This window comes from Hyalella azteca, unplaced genomic scaffold (assembly GCF_000764305.2).
Source record: "Hyalella azteca isolate HAZT.00-mixed unplaced genomic scaffold, Hazt_2.0.2 contig5432, whole genome shotgun sequence".
NCBI classification, from domain to species: domain Eukaryota; kingdom Metazoa; phylum Arthropoda; class Malacostraca; order Amphipoda; family Hyalellidae; genus Hyalella; species Hyalella azteca.
In genome coordinates this window covers 471,969-484,914 of record NW_025935622.1, presented here as the reverse complement: position 1 = coordinate 484,914, position 12,946 = coordinate 471,969, and the positions used below count along the sequence as shown (strand labels likewise).

The 12,946-nt window shown below is 38.2% G+C and overlaps 1 protein-coding gene across 1 annotated transcript; it reads left to right on the top strand.

Annotated features, from left to right (window-relative positions):
• The first annotated feature begins 1,791 nt into the window (after positions 1 to 1,791).
• On the top strand, positions 1,792 to 11,832 carry LOC108666352 (protein unc-93 homolog A-like). The gene is made up of 7 exons (XM_018153207.2): positions 1,792 to 1,805; positions 2,480 to 2,723; positions 3,051 to 3,174; positions 3,519 to 3,786; positions 4,046 to 4,208; positions 7,772 to 8,039; positions 10,111 to 11,832. Exons 1-7 carry the CDS (start codon positions 1,792 to 1,794, stop codon positions 10,347 to 10,349), a joined length of 1,320 nt encoding a protein of 439 aa, XP_018008696.2. The 3' UTR covers positions 10,350 to 11,832.
• The last annotated feature ends 1,114 nt before the right edge of the window (positions 11,833 to 12,946 follow it).

Sequence of the window (12,946 nt, the reverse complement as noted above, 5' to 3'; positions counted from 1 at the left end):
ATGCATATTATGTGATATATATATATTTTTAGGAGTACTGTTTTGACCACGGGTAATTTTGATGATGTTCTTTTGCTAGATTGGTGACTCAAAATGATTGAATATATTTTTCTGACTAGAATATGGAATCTCGTAACTGTGATATTATTTTGTTAATTCATAGGATTTAGTTGTTAGCGTCTTGGAACGAGACTGAATGTTGCAGTTCCATGCAACGTGATTGGTCGAGTTGCTCCTAGCCTCGCGACGGTGCACGTTTATTCCTCTAGGTAGTCTTGGACGATGTAGAGTTCGGTCTCTTTAGAATTAGTTGAGGATTATTCGACTATTAACTTGTGACTAGTTTGCAAAATGATTAAAATTATGACTACTTTATTGTATTGTATTATATTATCGACTTTTCTTTGCACTCAGAGAGTGTTGACAGCCTGTTTTGTGCTCCTTAGAAACGAGATATCGTGTTGACATTATTTTAGCTGAGTTGCCCCTTGCGGGCAAGTTGTGTGTGCTCAGTGGTACTGGGTTGTGGTACAACGGTTTCGACTCTAATTCAGGGAGCCAGTTCTGGGCTTGCAAGAATAAACTCCACTGTAGTTCTGGAAATAACTCGTAAAGAGTTCCACTAACAGACTAATAACGGCGTAGGTGGAGTTCTTGGCTAGTTCCAGCTTTTGGCTGCGTTGGGTGGTTAATAGCTGCTCCATTCGCACCCTCGTGTCGTAGAGGCTAATAACCTCTGCGCTCGAGTAAAATGTCAGCGGCTTATTGGGGGCTCGAACCCCTCTATAATCGTGCTTTTGAAGCGTAACTGCCACCCCGTTTTTGCGATCCTTGCAGTGCATTAGGGCTAGAACCCTTAGTCTCTGCGGCTGGTTGTTGGCATCTTGGTGCGGTTAGTTCCCGTACCATTTGCAGCCCATCTTTGTGATTCTTCGCAGTGCATTAGGGTTAGAACCCCTAGTCTCTGTGGCTGGTTGTTGGCATCTTGGTGCGGCTAGTTCCCGTACCATTTGCTATCCATTTTGTTATTCTCAGTTGAGCATAAGGGCTCATACTGTGTGGTTTCCACAATAATTCGCATGAGGATCAGCAGTATTCTGCGAAAAGTTCCTTGTGTTTATTCCTCCTCTCTCCAACGCAAGGGAATTTAGAGCCGGACCAAAGAGCGACTCTTTAGCCCTTGTGTTTATAATCAGTACGAAAGTCTCCATCAAGTCGGCACGCTCCCCGTAATTAATTCAATTTCGTGGCGGTGTTTCCGGTTACACGTGCATTGACTGCTCAAAAGATTCCATAGTTTATGAGTGTCTTGTATGCTATTACGATGCAAACTATCTAACAGGAGAAGATAACACGAAAATGTATTTTAAAAATCTTCACAATTTTTTTAAGCTTCCGTACGAGCACTCATTACTGCTTGTGGTTCAAAAATTTTGAATTCGAATTGGAATTTAAAACTTCAACAAAATTGGAATTAGCTAAGACTTTCGATCAAACGATGCCGATCAGGCATTTCATAAATAACTTCTTACATTACTAGCGATATTGTTTTAATTATTCGCACCGCGTTTATTTCCTTAGTATTTCCCTTAACCATGAAAAGATGCTAATGACCGACATTACAGTGGCTCCTTCTGCTAATGGCCGGCATTACAGTGGCTTTTTCTTTGGACTAAAGTAAAGTGTAATATTCATCGAGCAAAGTAGTACGCTTAGACCTCAACATAATAAATATTTTAAATTACTAGGGGTATACATATATCTATCACAGTATCACTAGACTTTCGTACTATGCAGTTCATGCAGTATGTGCAATTCATATAGAGAGCACACTGAGTTTTCACACATATATGTATCAATAATATATGTATCCATATAATGGATATGAATTATAACGTTGTGCAGTGTCGCAGTCTCCACCAGCCCGTGTCTTAAATTAACAATTCATTCATGAATTAACAAAACTTAAATAAAAGGAAACTCTAGAAGTAAAATGTAATAATTATTAGTAATAAAAATAAGATAATAAACTTTTAAATTCATGGCGTTCTCTCTCTTGCAACTTTTTTGTTGTTACGTTGACATTTGAAGTCACACATGTCATGCATGACATGTGTGAACAGAAAAAAACAAGAAAAACAGGGCCTAAAGTCCGCAGCATTCCGAGAGACAGACGAATCCTTATGAGAAAACGCAAGCGGTTAAATAAACAAATAGCTGAATCCACTAGTGATACGAGAAGACAGAGGCTAGTAAATTTGCACAAGAAAATTGAACTCAGGCTGCAGGTCTCGCACAGGNTCATGAAAAAAGATTTATGTTTCAAATGCATTTGATATAGTAAAATAGTATAATATTATTTACATGCTAGAACGTTAGAAACGTTCATAGGAAAATGAAGGTTTATTTTAAACTTTATTTTAGAAACGAAGATAAAAATTAAAATAAAATATTTTTCATTTAGCTTCCCTTCTCTCAGGTCTCTGGCCACGCTGTCCATAGCGATCACGGTGGGTGTGATGGTAATTTGCTCGTCCTTCTCCCCAGTTTTGACAATACGCACAATGGGCCACAAGTCTGCAATAGCAGTGGGCCTCGTGATCATCACAGTATATTGTGGTGCTCAGTTCCACCCTCTGTACTACACTGCCGTGCCTGCCGCTATCCTCATGGGTGTACAGGGGGCTACCCTCTGGACCGCGGTGTCTTCCTTTCTCGTGCGGGTGAGTGACTTTAGAACCTGGGGTCGTAATATCAAAATTTGCTAAGTGAACGTAGGTACTTACGCTCTATTTTCTTGTCTATGATTGGTGGATTTTGCTTGAAAGGTCGTCAATGATTGGCTGATGAACTTACGATCTCTTAGCTTTTTTTGAAAGTATATGCCCTGGGTCGTAGTATCAAAAATCGCCAATTTCACGTAGCGGCCTAAGTTGTAATGGTTCATTGAGCGATAATCAATTTGTTTTAGAAGAACTACGCAATTGATGAAATTATAGTTAGGAAAATGTATTAAGTATGATCAGCTTTTCATCGAGTTTTATCTGCAGACAGGGGGGAAATTTGCGGAGTTGAATTCCGACGACCGCGAGGTCTGCATCACGCGCTTCTTTGGCTTGCTGTACACGATGGTCCGGCTGAACCTCGCCATTAGCTACTTGGTTCTCAGCGAGGGTGAGATATCTATGATGTTAATTAATATTCTCATGACACTATTAGCGTAATGTTTACAAGTTAAGATAAAATAAATTTCTTAATCTTATCAAATCTTTAAATATGATTTTCATCTTATCATTCTGGTAATGTCGGAGTCGGAATAGTCTTTGCTAGGAATGGTATAAGAGTTTAGATAGAACCCACAATAGTGTTATTTGCATTTCTCGAAGACTGAGGCAATGCACTGCACCTTTCGACGTGGCGTTGAAATAAAATTTTCTCGTAAAACCTATTGATCCTAATTGATTACTGAAGAGAAGGAACTGACACAACTAAAATAATGTGTACCTAAATGCACTCAGGTTTCCCGCTGAACGGCACGACGGTACTAGTAAACGGCACCACCGTTCTAGTTAACGGTACCACCTTGCTGGTGAACGGTACCACTGTGCAAGTGAACGGCACTCATCTTAGCCGCTGTGGCTTCCACTTTTGTGCATACAATTCTACGATGCCGGTGCACTCGGGAGCGGCTTTCTCCAGCGCCTGGATTATCCTCACTGGAGTAGCGTTTGTGCTGTCAATCCTGGCCGCCTTCTTGGTCGCTCACTACGTCACCAGGCTATTTGAGTGAGTAGGAATGCGTTGTATTCCTACGCTATTCGTGGTATACTTACGGTATCCCTACATAGTGTTGTTCACGTTGTAGCATACTAATTTAGTAGGTTAAACGAGTGCGTAGGAAAACGTAGTATTATCTCCACGTAGTAGCTTTTTAGGTAACATTACAATGAGGTTAACATTGTACTTGAGCGGATAATTCGTGCTGACCACGGATGACTAAGTTAGCGAGTAACATTAATAAACAACATTCATAACATTCACGTAGCCTGGTCGGGGACTGGAAGGGAGATGGCGGTGACCCGCCAAGCGTGGGCCAAGTGTTGCTGGAGCCGCTGCGGCAGTGCGCCGCCCCCCTCATGCTGCTGCTGCTGCCCCTGACACTCTGGTCCGGGGCTCAGGTCGCATTCATCATTCACGTGTACTCGCAGGTAGGTTACTTCATCATACAGGTGTAACCGGAAACACCGCCGCGAAGTCAAAATGACCATGGGTAGCGTGCCGACTTGACGGTGACTTCCGTATTGGTTTCAACACAAGGGCTAAAGAGTCGCTCCTTGGTCCGGCTCTAAATTCCCTTGCGTTGGAGAGAGGAGGAATGAACACGAGGGACTTTTCGTAGTATATTGGTGATCTTTAGGCGATGCACAAATTAGCACAAATTAGTCCAAGGCATACAATTTATTATTCACTATAAGTCAAAAAGCTCCGGGAGCCAGGATCACAACTTCAGGGGTACAATGTTGACGAGTCCTAATAAACTGTCGAGAACCATAAAAGCGGATAGCACGGGTGCAGGTACGAGCTGCACCACGATGCCGACAACCTCACAGGAACGGAAAGCACGGGTACAGGTACGAGCTGCACCACGATGCCGACAACCTCACAAGAACGGAGAGCACGGGTACAGGTACGAGCTGCACCACGATGCAGACAACCACACAGGAACGGAAAGCACGGGTACAGGTACGAGCTGCACCACGATGCAGACAACCACACAGGAACGAAGTGGCAGTTACGCCTCAAAAGCACGACTATTGAGGAGTACGAGCCTCCAATTAGCCGCTGACAACTTACTCGAGCGCAGAACCCCTACGACACGAGGGCGCGAATGGAACGGCTGTTAACCGCCCAACGCAGCCAAAAGCTGGAACTATCCAAGAACTCCACCCATGCCGTCATTATTTCTTTAGTAGATCTCTTTAAGAGTTATCTTCAGAACTGCGGTTGAGTTTATTCTTTCACGCCCAGATTTGGCTCTCCTGATTAACGAGTCGAAACCGATGCGCCCCAACCCAGCACCACTGAGCACACACAACTTCCACTCGCCCGCGAGGGGCGACTCAACCAAAACAATGGCAACATGACACCCTGCCTATAAAGAGCACAAAACAGACTGTTAACACTTTCTAAGTGCAAAAAAATAGATAATATAATACAATACAATAAAGGCATCATAATTTTAATCATTTGGCAAACTTATCAAAGTTAAAAGTCGAATAATCCTAAACTAATTCTAAAGTGACCGAACTCATCATCGTTCATGACTACCTAGAGGAATAAGCTCGCACCCGTCGCGAGGCCAGGAGCAGCTCAACCAATCACGTTGGAGCTATAACATTCAGTCTCGTCCCAAGACGCTAACAACTAAATCCTAGGAATCAACAAAATAATATCACAGTTACGAGATTCCATATTACAGTAATGAAATAAAAATATGTTTACGCATTACTTAGTCATACATCATAAGTTAGATCTCTTGAGTAAAATCAGAAGCGAAACAATGTTTTAAAAAATAATCCTAATCTAATAAATCTAATATAATCCTAAAAATAATCCTAATCTAATAAAAAATTGTGTTCCGTCACATACGCATACTCGCTAGTAGGTTACTTGTCATTAACGCGTGCTCGCTGGTAGGTTGCTTCGTCATTTATGGGTAGGGCACTCGCTGGTAGCTTTTAGCTTCCTGTACGCTAAAGGAATCCAATATGCAGAGCTGGGCAGCGCTACTTTGAAATGTAGCGCTGCTACCGCTACATGCTCAACTCTAAATGTAGTGGGCGCTACCGCTACCGCTATCGCTACACCCACTAGATTGTAGCGAGCGCTACTGCTACCGCTACAGTAAAATGTAGCGCCGAGCCGCTACAATGGCTAAAATTATTGGGAATCTCTAAATATTTATTTTTCTGCTATTGGGATTTACTCATAATCATTTAATGATAATAAAACATTTTCAAAACATATCAATGCAACTTTAATGCAATTAACCTAACCGAACCAGTACGGGTTAGATACAGTAAATAAAAGTTAGTTATTTTTATGTTTTACGTTCCCTACATGGATGTCTACTTTAGTCTACCAATCTCAAAAATTATCCACATATACATATAAAAGTCAGTCATTTATTTGTATATATAGATGTGGATTATTTTTGAGATTGGTAGATTAAAGTAGATATCCATGTAGGGAAGGTGAAACATAAAAATAAATGTCAGCAAACAGAATACCTGTAAGTGGTAACTGGTAAAAACTTAACAAGTAACAACTAACATGTTGACACTAGTACCAGGCTAAGGTTGACAACAATAAACCGAAATCTTTCGTACAGTATTATTCTGTAACTTATATTATTTATTTATGTATCATGCTGGATTGTAATAATATTTAATATTATTAAGTAAAATCTAATGGCTTTATCTATAAATGTAGCGGTAGCGCTGTAGCGGCAAAACCTCGTTTCGCTACTTAAATATGTAGCGGGTGCTACCGCTACCGCTACTGAAAATGTAGCGGCCGCAAGTAGCGGCCGCTACATGTAGCGCGCTACTGCCCACCTCTGCCAATATGTAGTCATTCAGGTGTTATAGTTGTGGAGTGAAATTGGTTAATTTTTCGTTCGGTTTAAACAATAGAGGCTAGTTGAACAATTAAACGATGTTTTAACAATGAGAGGATAGTTAAACAATGAGAGGCTAGTTAAACAATGGGAAGCTGGTTAAAAAATAAGAGGATAGTTAAACAATGAGAGGCTAGTTAAACAATGNGAGGCTAGTTGAACAATTAAACGATGTTTTAACAATGAGAGGATAGTTAAACAATGAGAGGCTAGTTAAACAATGGGAAGCTGGTTAAAAAATAAGAGGATAGTTAAACAATGAGAGGCTAGTTAAACAATGAGAATATAGTTAAGAAATAAGAGGATAGATAAAATAAAAGCGGCTAGTGTAACAGTAAGGGGCTAATTAAAGAATAAGAGGCTATATCAACATGTATGGTCCGTTATACCAAGTGCGCAAGCAGGAAGTGGTGAATCTCTTTTTTTTTTTAATTACAAAACGTGTTTATAAAATGAATCCGCTCACGCATGTTAATTTTAGCATCTATACTTCTTTTTATCAAACAATGGGAAAACACTTGTTCCTTTAATGTACCGTATATTACACAATGCATGCATGACGACAACGAACGTATGTCGTCTTAATTTGGCTCTAATACTATAATTCGTCCCGCATAGTAACGGCATTTGATATTGTTTTCTGTAGCCTTACTATGTAAAATACCCGTAGTTAGAGTTCGCTACATCCTTAGCCAATCACTGACGGCTTTTCATACAAAATCCAACAATGACAGACTTGAAATCAGTCATCACGTGTATTACAGCAAATTTGTATTTTTTGACCCTCACATGTATTACAGCAAATTTGTATTTTATGACCTGCTAATAAGTAAAAATTGCATTGCTGTAGGGACAAAGACTCACTCATTTCTCTATGTGAGCAAATGGGCCTAAAAAAAGTTTTATCTTGTCTACATAAGCATGTAAATTGTTCGTCGATAAGCAACATTAGACAAATATAAAAATTAATCTGAAATAATAACACAAGCATGAACGAAAGTTACTATTGCGGCAAAAATTTCTGAGTCAATCAGGATTTCGGAGTCAAATTTATGAATTATTCGTTCTGTTAGTTTCTGTCTTGCCTTGCAGGGCTTTGTGTCGTGCGGCTTGGGCCAGCCAATGATTGGCTACGTTATTCTGACGTTTGCCAGCGCCAGCGCCTTGTGCTCTTCGCTGTCTGGGTTTTTGGTCCAGCGTCTAGGCAGAAGATCCATGTTCCTGAGCGCAGGCTTCGTCAACTTGTCCATGATTTTGTTGATGCTCAACTGGGAGCCTCAGGCAGACCACTTCCCGTTGTACTTCATCGTGGCTGGAATATGGGGAGTGTCGGACGCGGTGTGGCATACGCAGCTCAGTGGTGAGATATGAATGAAAGAGATTAAATAATGCAGACTGACCAGGAGTCATTGTCTACTCGATTGTTTTATAATATGGGTTGATATTATAGTATGGTTAAAAATATGTATGGTTAATTCACTAAAAGCTAAAAGCAAAGAAAACTTCACAAAAATCCATAGTTTCTTCAAAGAAAACATTTCGGAGTCCAGCTCCATCGTCAGTTCGAAAATTCTAGAACACAGATAAATCAGTAATTAGTACAGTCAAGATAACAACAAAAAACCTAAGCTGTAAAACCTACCTTTTACAAATTCAAGCGGATAAGGGCTAAAAGCTAAATTCAAACTAGGCCTCTGTTTAAAAATATACAATGATTCTGAAATGCGCAAATCAGAAACACCGGAAGTGGATGCTGAAACATTGAAGTCACTGTCAGAAACTGGAACATCGCGCTGCTCGGCGTGAGCCCGCACAGCCGAATGAGGGGGGCGCGATAGGAAATTACCAGTTTTACAACTCCTGCCCCTATGTTCTGCGACCCTAGAATATAGATTGCGAGAAGTCATCCCGACGTAAGCAGATGCGCATCGTGCACAACTATATTTTTAAACTAGGGACGCTCGCATATGTATATGGAAAGTATCTTTGTACCTGAAAAAAGAACCGATTTTAAAATGGTTGACCAATTTAACACGAAGATTAACATAATTCGTGTTATATTGGTCAACCATTTTAAAATCGTTTTTTTCAGGTACAAAGATACTCTTCCTATGCATATATATATGCGAGCGTCCCTAGTTTATAAATATAGTTGTGCACGATGTGCATCTGCGTACGTCGGGATGACGTCTCGCAATCTTTATTCTAGGGCCGCAGAACATAGGGGCAGGAGTTGTAGAACTGGTAACTTAATATCGCGCCCCCCTCATTCGGCTGTGTGCCGTGCGGGCTCATGCCGAGCAGTGCGATGTTCCAGTTTCTGACAGTGACTCCATAATTTTAGCTTCCACTTTCGGTGTTTCTGATTTGCGCATTTTAGAATCATTGTATATTTTTAAACAGAAGCCTAGTTTGAATTTAGCTTTTAGCTCATACCCTCTTGAAATTGTCAATAGGTAGGTTTTACAGCATAGGTTTTTTGTTGTAATCTTGACTGTACTAATTACTGATTTATCTGTGTTCTAGAATTTTCGAACTGACGATGGAGCTGGACTCCGAAACGTTTTATTTAAATATACTATGAATTTTTGTAGAGTTTTCTTTGCTTATAAGTTGTTACTGAATTTGCGATTCAAGCAAACAAGTGACATTATGATTAATACAACAATGTTTATTGAATTACTAATTATAATTTCTAATTCAACTCATTTAGATCAAATGATTTCTCCACTCTAGGAGTTGTCAGCTTCAGTATTGAAATTTTACTATAATTTGAAATAGTTATAGTTAGTGCCATGTTAATTCATTATAATTAATTATTATTTCTCATGATACGAAACGACAAATTTTTGATAGTATAACCGTATGATATGATATGATAGTATATATAATTTCGAATAGTATAACCGTAGTTTTCGCTAGTGATCAACTTTCAGGAACCGCTTAAAGTTGTTATGGAAAGGAACAATAATATGCCACTATAAAAATATTGTACGAATCGAATTCCATTCTAATTACCAATTCTAAAACTTCACAAAATTCATAACTACATTTTCATGATAAATGAAACACAAATTTGATCATGAGTCTTAAATTCTGCTTATTTCTAGACCATCATTAATGAACGATTGTGAAATAACCATCAACAATCTTGTCGCTTTAGGGTCTTGGTTTCACTTCAGCCTTGTTTGGCGTGGTGCAAGTAACCTAACTCTATACATAAAATCTACGAGGTTATAACTCTGAAGTCTTGGAATCACTGTAACCTTGTATGGCGTGGTGCAAGTAACCTAACTCTACATTTTAAATCTACAAGGTTATAACTCTGAGGTCTTGGACTCACTACAGCCTTGTATGGTGTGGTGCAAGTAACCTAACTCGATGTATAAAATCTTCAAGGTTGTAACTCTGAGATCTTGGACTCACTTCAGCCCTGTATGGCGTGGTGCAAGTAGCAAGTCCTGAAGCCGCATTCAGCGTCTTCGTGCTCTGGCATTCCCTGGGCTACCTCTCCGTCTTCCTCACTCACTCGCTGCTCTGCGTCGACGCTTCCGTCTACATTCTGCTCATGCTCCTGTTCTCTGGTGTCATCGGCTACCTCTGTGTCGAAATTGTCGAGTCGCGGAGATTCGGAAACAACGACCCGTCCAAATTGCAAGCTATAGAGTGATGTTTGTATCAAGATAGATCATTGTGTGACGATAGCAAGGCCTTGAAGCTCACAGATGCGTTATGATTAGGAAGGAATTGGAGGCAGCGATGTTGCAACAATGGAGCCACCAAACTATAGGCCGCCGATTTTATTTTGAAACTTCCACCAAACTTCTATTTTATTTCATTTGAAATAAATTAGAAGTATTGTGAGTCGACTCAAGTGCATTCAAACCACTAGTAATGTTTTGATTATTGAGGAATTAAAGGCATTGTTCCGCCCAAATAAGAAAGGCCTCTTATGTAGACTTTAAATAGGTTATACATATCTGCATAATTATCTTTAATGTATCAATTTATTTTAGCGTGTGAAAGTATTATTTCATTATTATGAAAGTATTCCGGCGTAATATAAGAAAGGCCTCTTATGTAGACTTGAAATAGATTATACAAATCTGCATAATTATCTTTAATGTACTAATTTAATTTAGCGTGTGAAAGTATTATTAGCTATATACAGTCGCAATATTTTCATATATTAATATATTTTTAGTTTAGATTACTTTAGTTGCTGTGTAAAAATGCCAATAATACTGCTCTTCAATGTACATATTTTTCAGCGCACATTCGTTTGCATTGGCGAATTTAGGAGGCAAACTATGCACACATTTTCATGCATATTAAGCAAAAGGAAGATATTCGCATTTTATGAAATAATAATATCAAAATTATTACATATTATTATTAGAAGTTGTTGACCTAATGAGAGTTATTCCAGTTAACAAATTCAGGTTTAACGAATTTTGCATTAAAATTTTAAACTCTTAAAATATTTTTCCGATATTCCTTTCGTCGTTTTACTTGTGCATTACATATCATTAAGTTTAAGATAATTTGTGTTAGACATTTTGCGAGTTTTATTTTGTAATAAAATATAACTTTCCCTTGACCTTGGCAACACCGTTTGGAAGCTAACGTCGCGCACACAATTTTCTCTTTAGTCATTACCGTAGGCTGATCCCTGCTGCAGGTTAGTTAAAACTCCAATAGGTTCCTTTTTATTAGCTGATTAATTGTTATATTGTATTGATATTTCTTCATTCATCTTCAACGACGATTATTTCTTAGATTTACTCTTCAACAGATACGCACGTTGCCAAGGGTATTATTTTCACTATTTTTCCATAGCTTAATAATTATTTTCAAAGCCCACCTTGTTGTCAATTTACCCTGCATTTAAATCTCAGTTCCAGTTTTTCATTTTCAATCCTGTTGCCTTACAGTGTGGGTAATGACTGGCTCTCACCCCACAGATGAAGTGTTATTAAAAAAGTTCACATCCTTCTGGTTGAACTAAATAAACATTTTGATTTCAATTTCAAAATTAAATTTTGATATTTCTACAATTTATTGAAGACAAGACGAATTTCAGGCAGACATCAAGTGGGTAGCAAGAACGTGGTCATGAAAGCATGTGCGAAGTATTTTTAAAATAGATTTCAACAGATAAATATAAGATAAAATAATATATATAGATAAAATAGATAAAATAGTATAATATAAATATATATATATATATATATCAATAATATAATAGATATAAGTACTAGATAGATGTGAACAACGATGAAGTTGAAAGATTCTTGAAAATATCTAAAGTTAATGTAAACAAACCGTGAAATTATCTATCGTAAATGTAAACAAACCTCGATCATTCCTAAAATGATAAAGAAATTATTTCAATTCAATTCAAAAGAAAACGATCAAGAGAATGGTAATTAAAAATTCTGTGTATATTGAGGGTTGGTTTAAAAGTTGTATGTGTCATAGATTATGATACGAATAAAAAATTACGAATTACGAATTAAAAAAGTTAAACAGTATGTTTTGTCTCATTTCCAAAAATATTTTACGCAATCACGTAAAGTCGTAAAAAAATCGGATAAATATCATTTATGATATTTCTTCCACCCATCCCATTCCAACGTATAAGGTTTCTGCTGTATAGGCGATAGCAATAAATATGCGTCAGTGACTAGTTAAGCAATTAATTGAAAGAATTTAAATCCCATTTTCGAAGGCAGTTAATCAATTTCCTCTCTACAGGAGCTCATGAAAATTCAATTAGCCGGTAATTGCCGCGGAATTTAGTCGAGCAGTTAATTTAGTTTACGGTCGGTCTCATAATTCCTAATTGAACGCCCAGGATCCCTGTTAATTCGCCATACCATTGAAGCGCTCCGTAAATGATGCTTATTGGCTACCATTATATGCTGCATTAAATGCACTATATGGTGGTCGTGTTGTAGTGAATAGTTTGTAGTATCAATACTCAATAATTCGTTGTGATATTATTCGTAGATTAATAATATTACCATTATTGGGATACCAGCATTACTAAACTTGTTGTCAACGGGAAATTAAGCTTACTTACTCTGTTAAAAAAACGATTTTACTTCGCAGCGAAGAACTGAGAATAACAAGAAGAACAAGAACTGATATGATAATAATATGAAGAAATAAAGTACGATATATTATATGATAATATGAATAATAAAAGCAAATTAGCCTGAGGAGTAGTTCATCGAATGCTTTACTATACAGGCAACAGCAAAA

What these genes read in the sequence shown, in the direction of transcription:
- LOC108666352 (XM_018153207.2), top strand. An exon ending in TGTCTTCCTTTCTCGTGCGG is followed by an intron (nt 2,724 to 3,050) that starts GTGAGTGACTTT and finishes TTTTATCTGCAG; the next exon opens with ACAGGGGGGAAATTTGCGGA. An exon ending in CTACTTGGTTCTCAGCGAGG is followed by an intron (nt 3,175 to 3,518) that starts GTGAGATATCTA and finishes AAATGCACTCAG; the next exon opens with GTTTCCCGCTGAACGGCACG.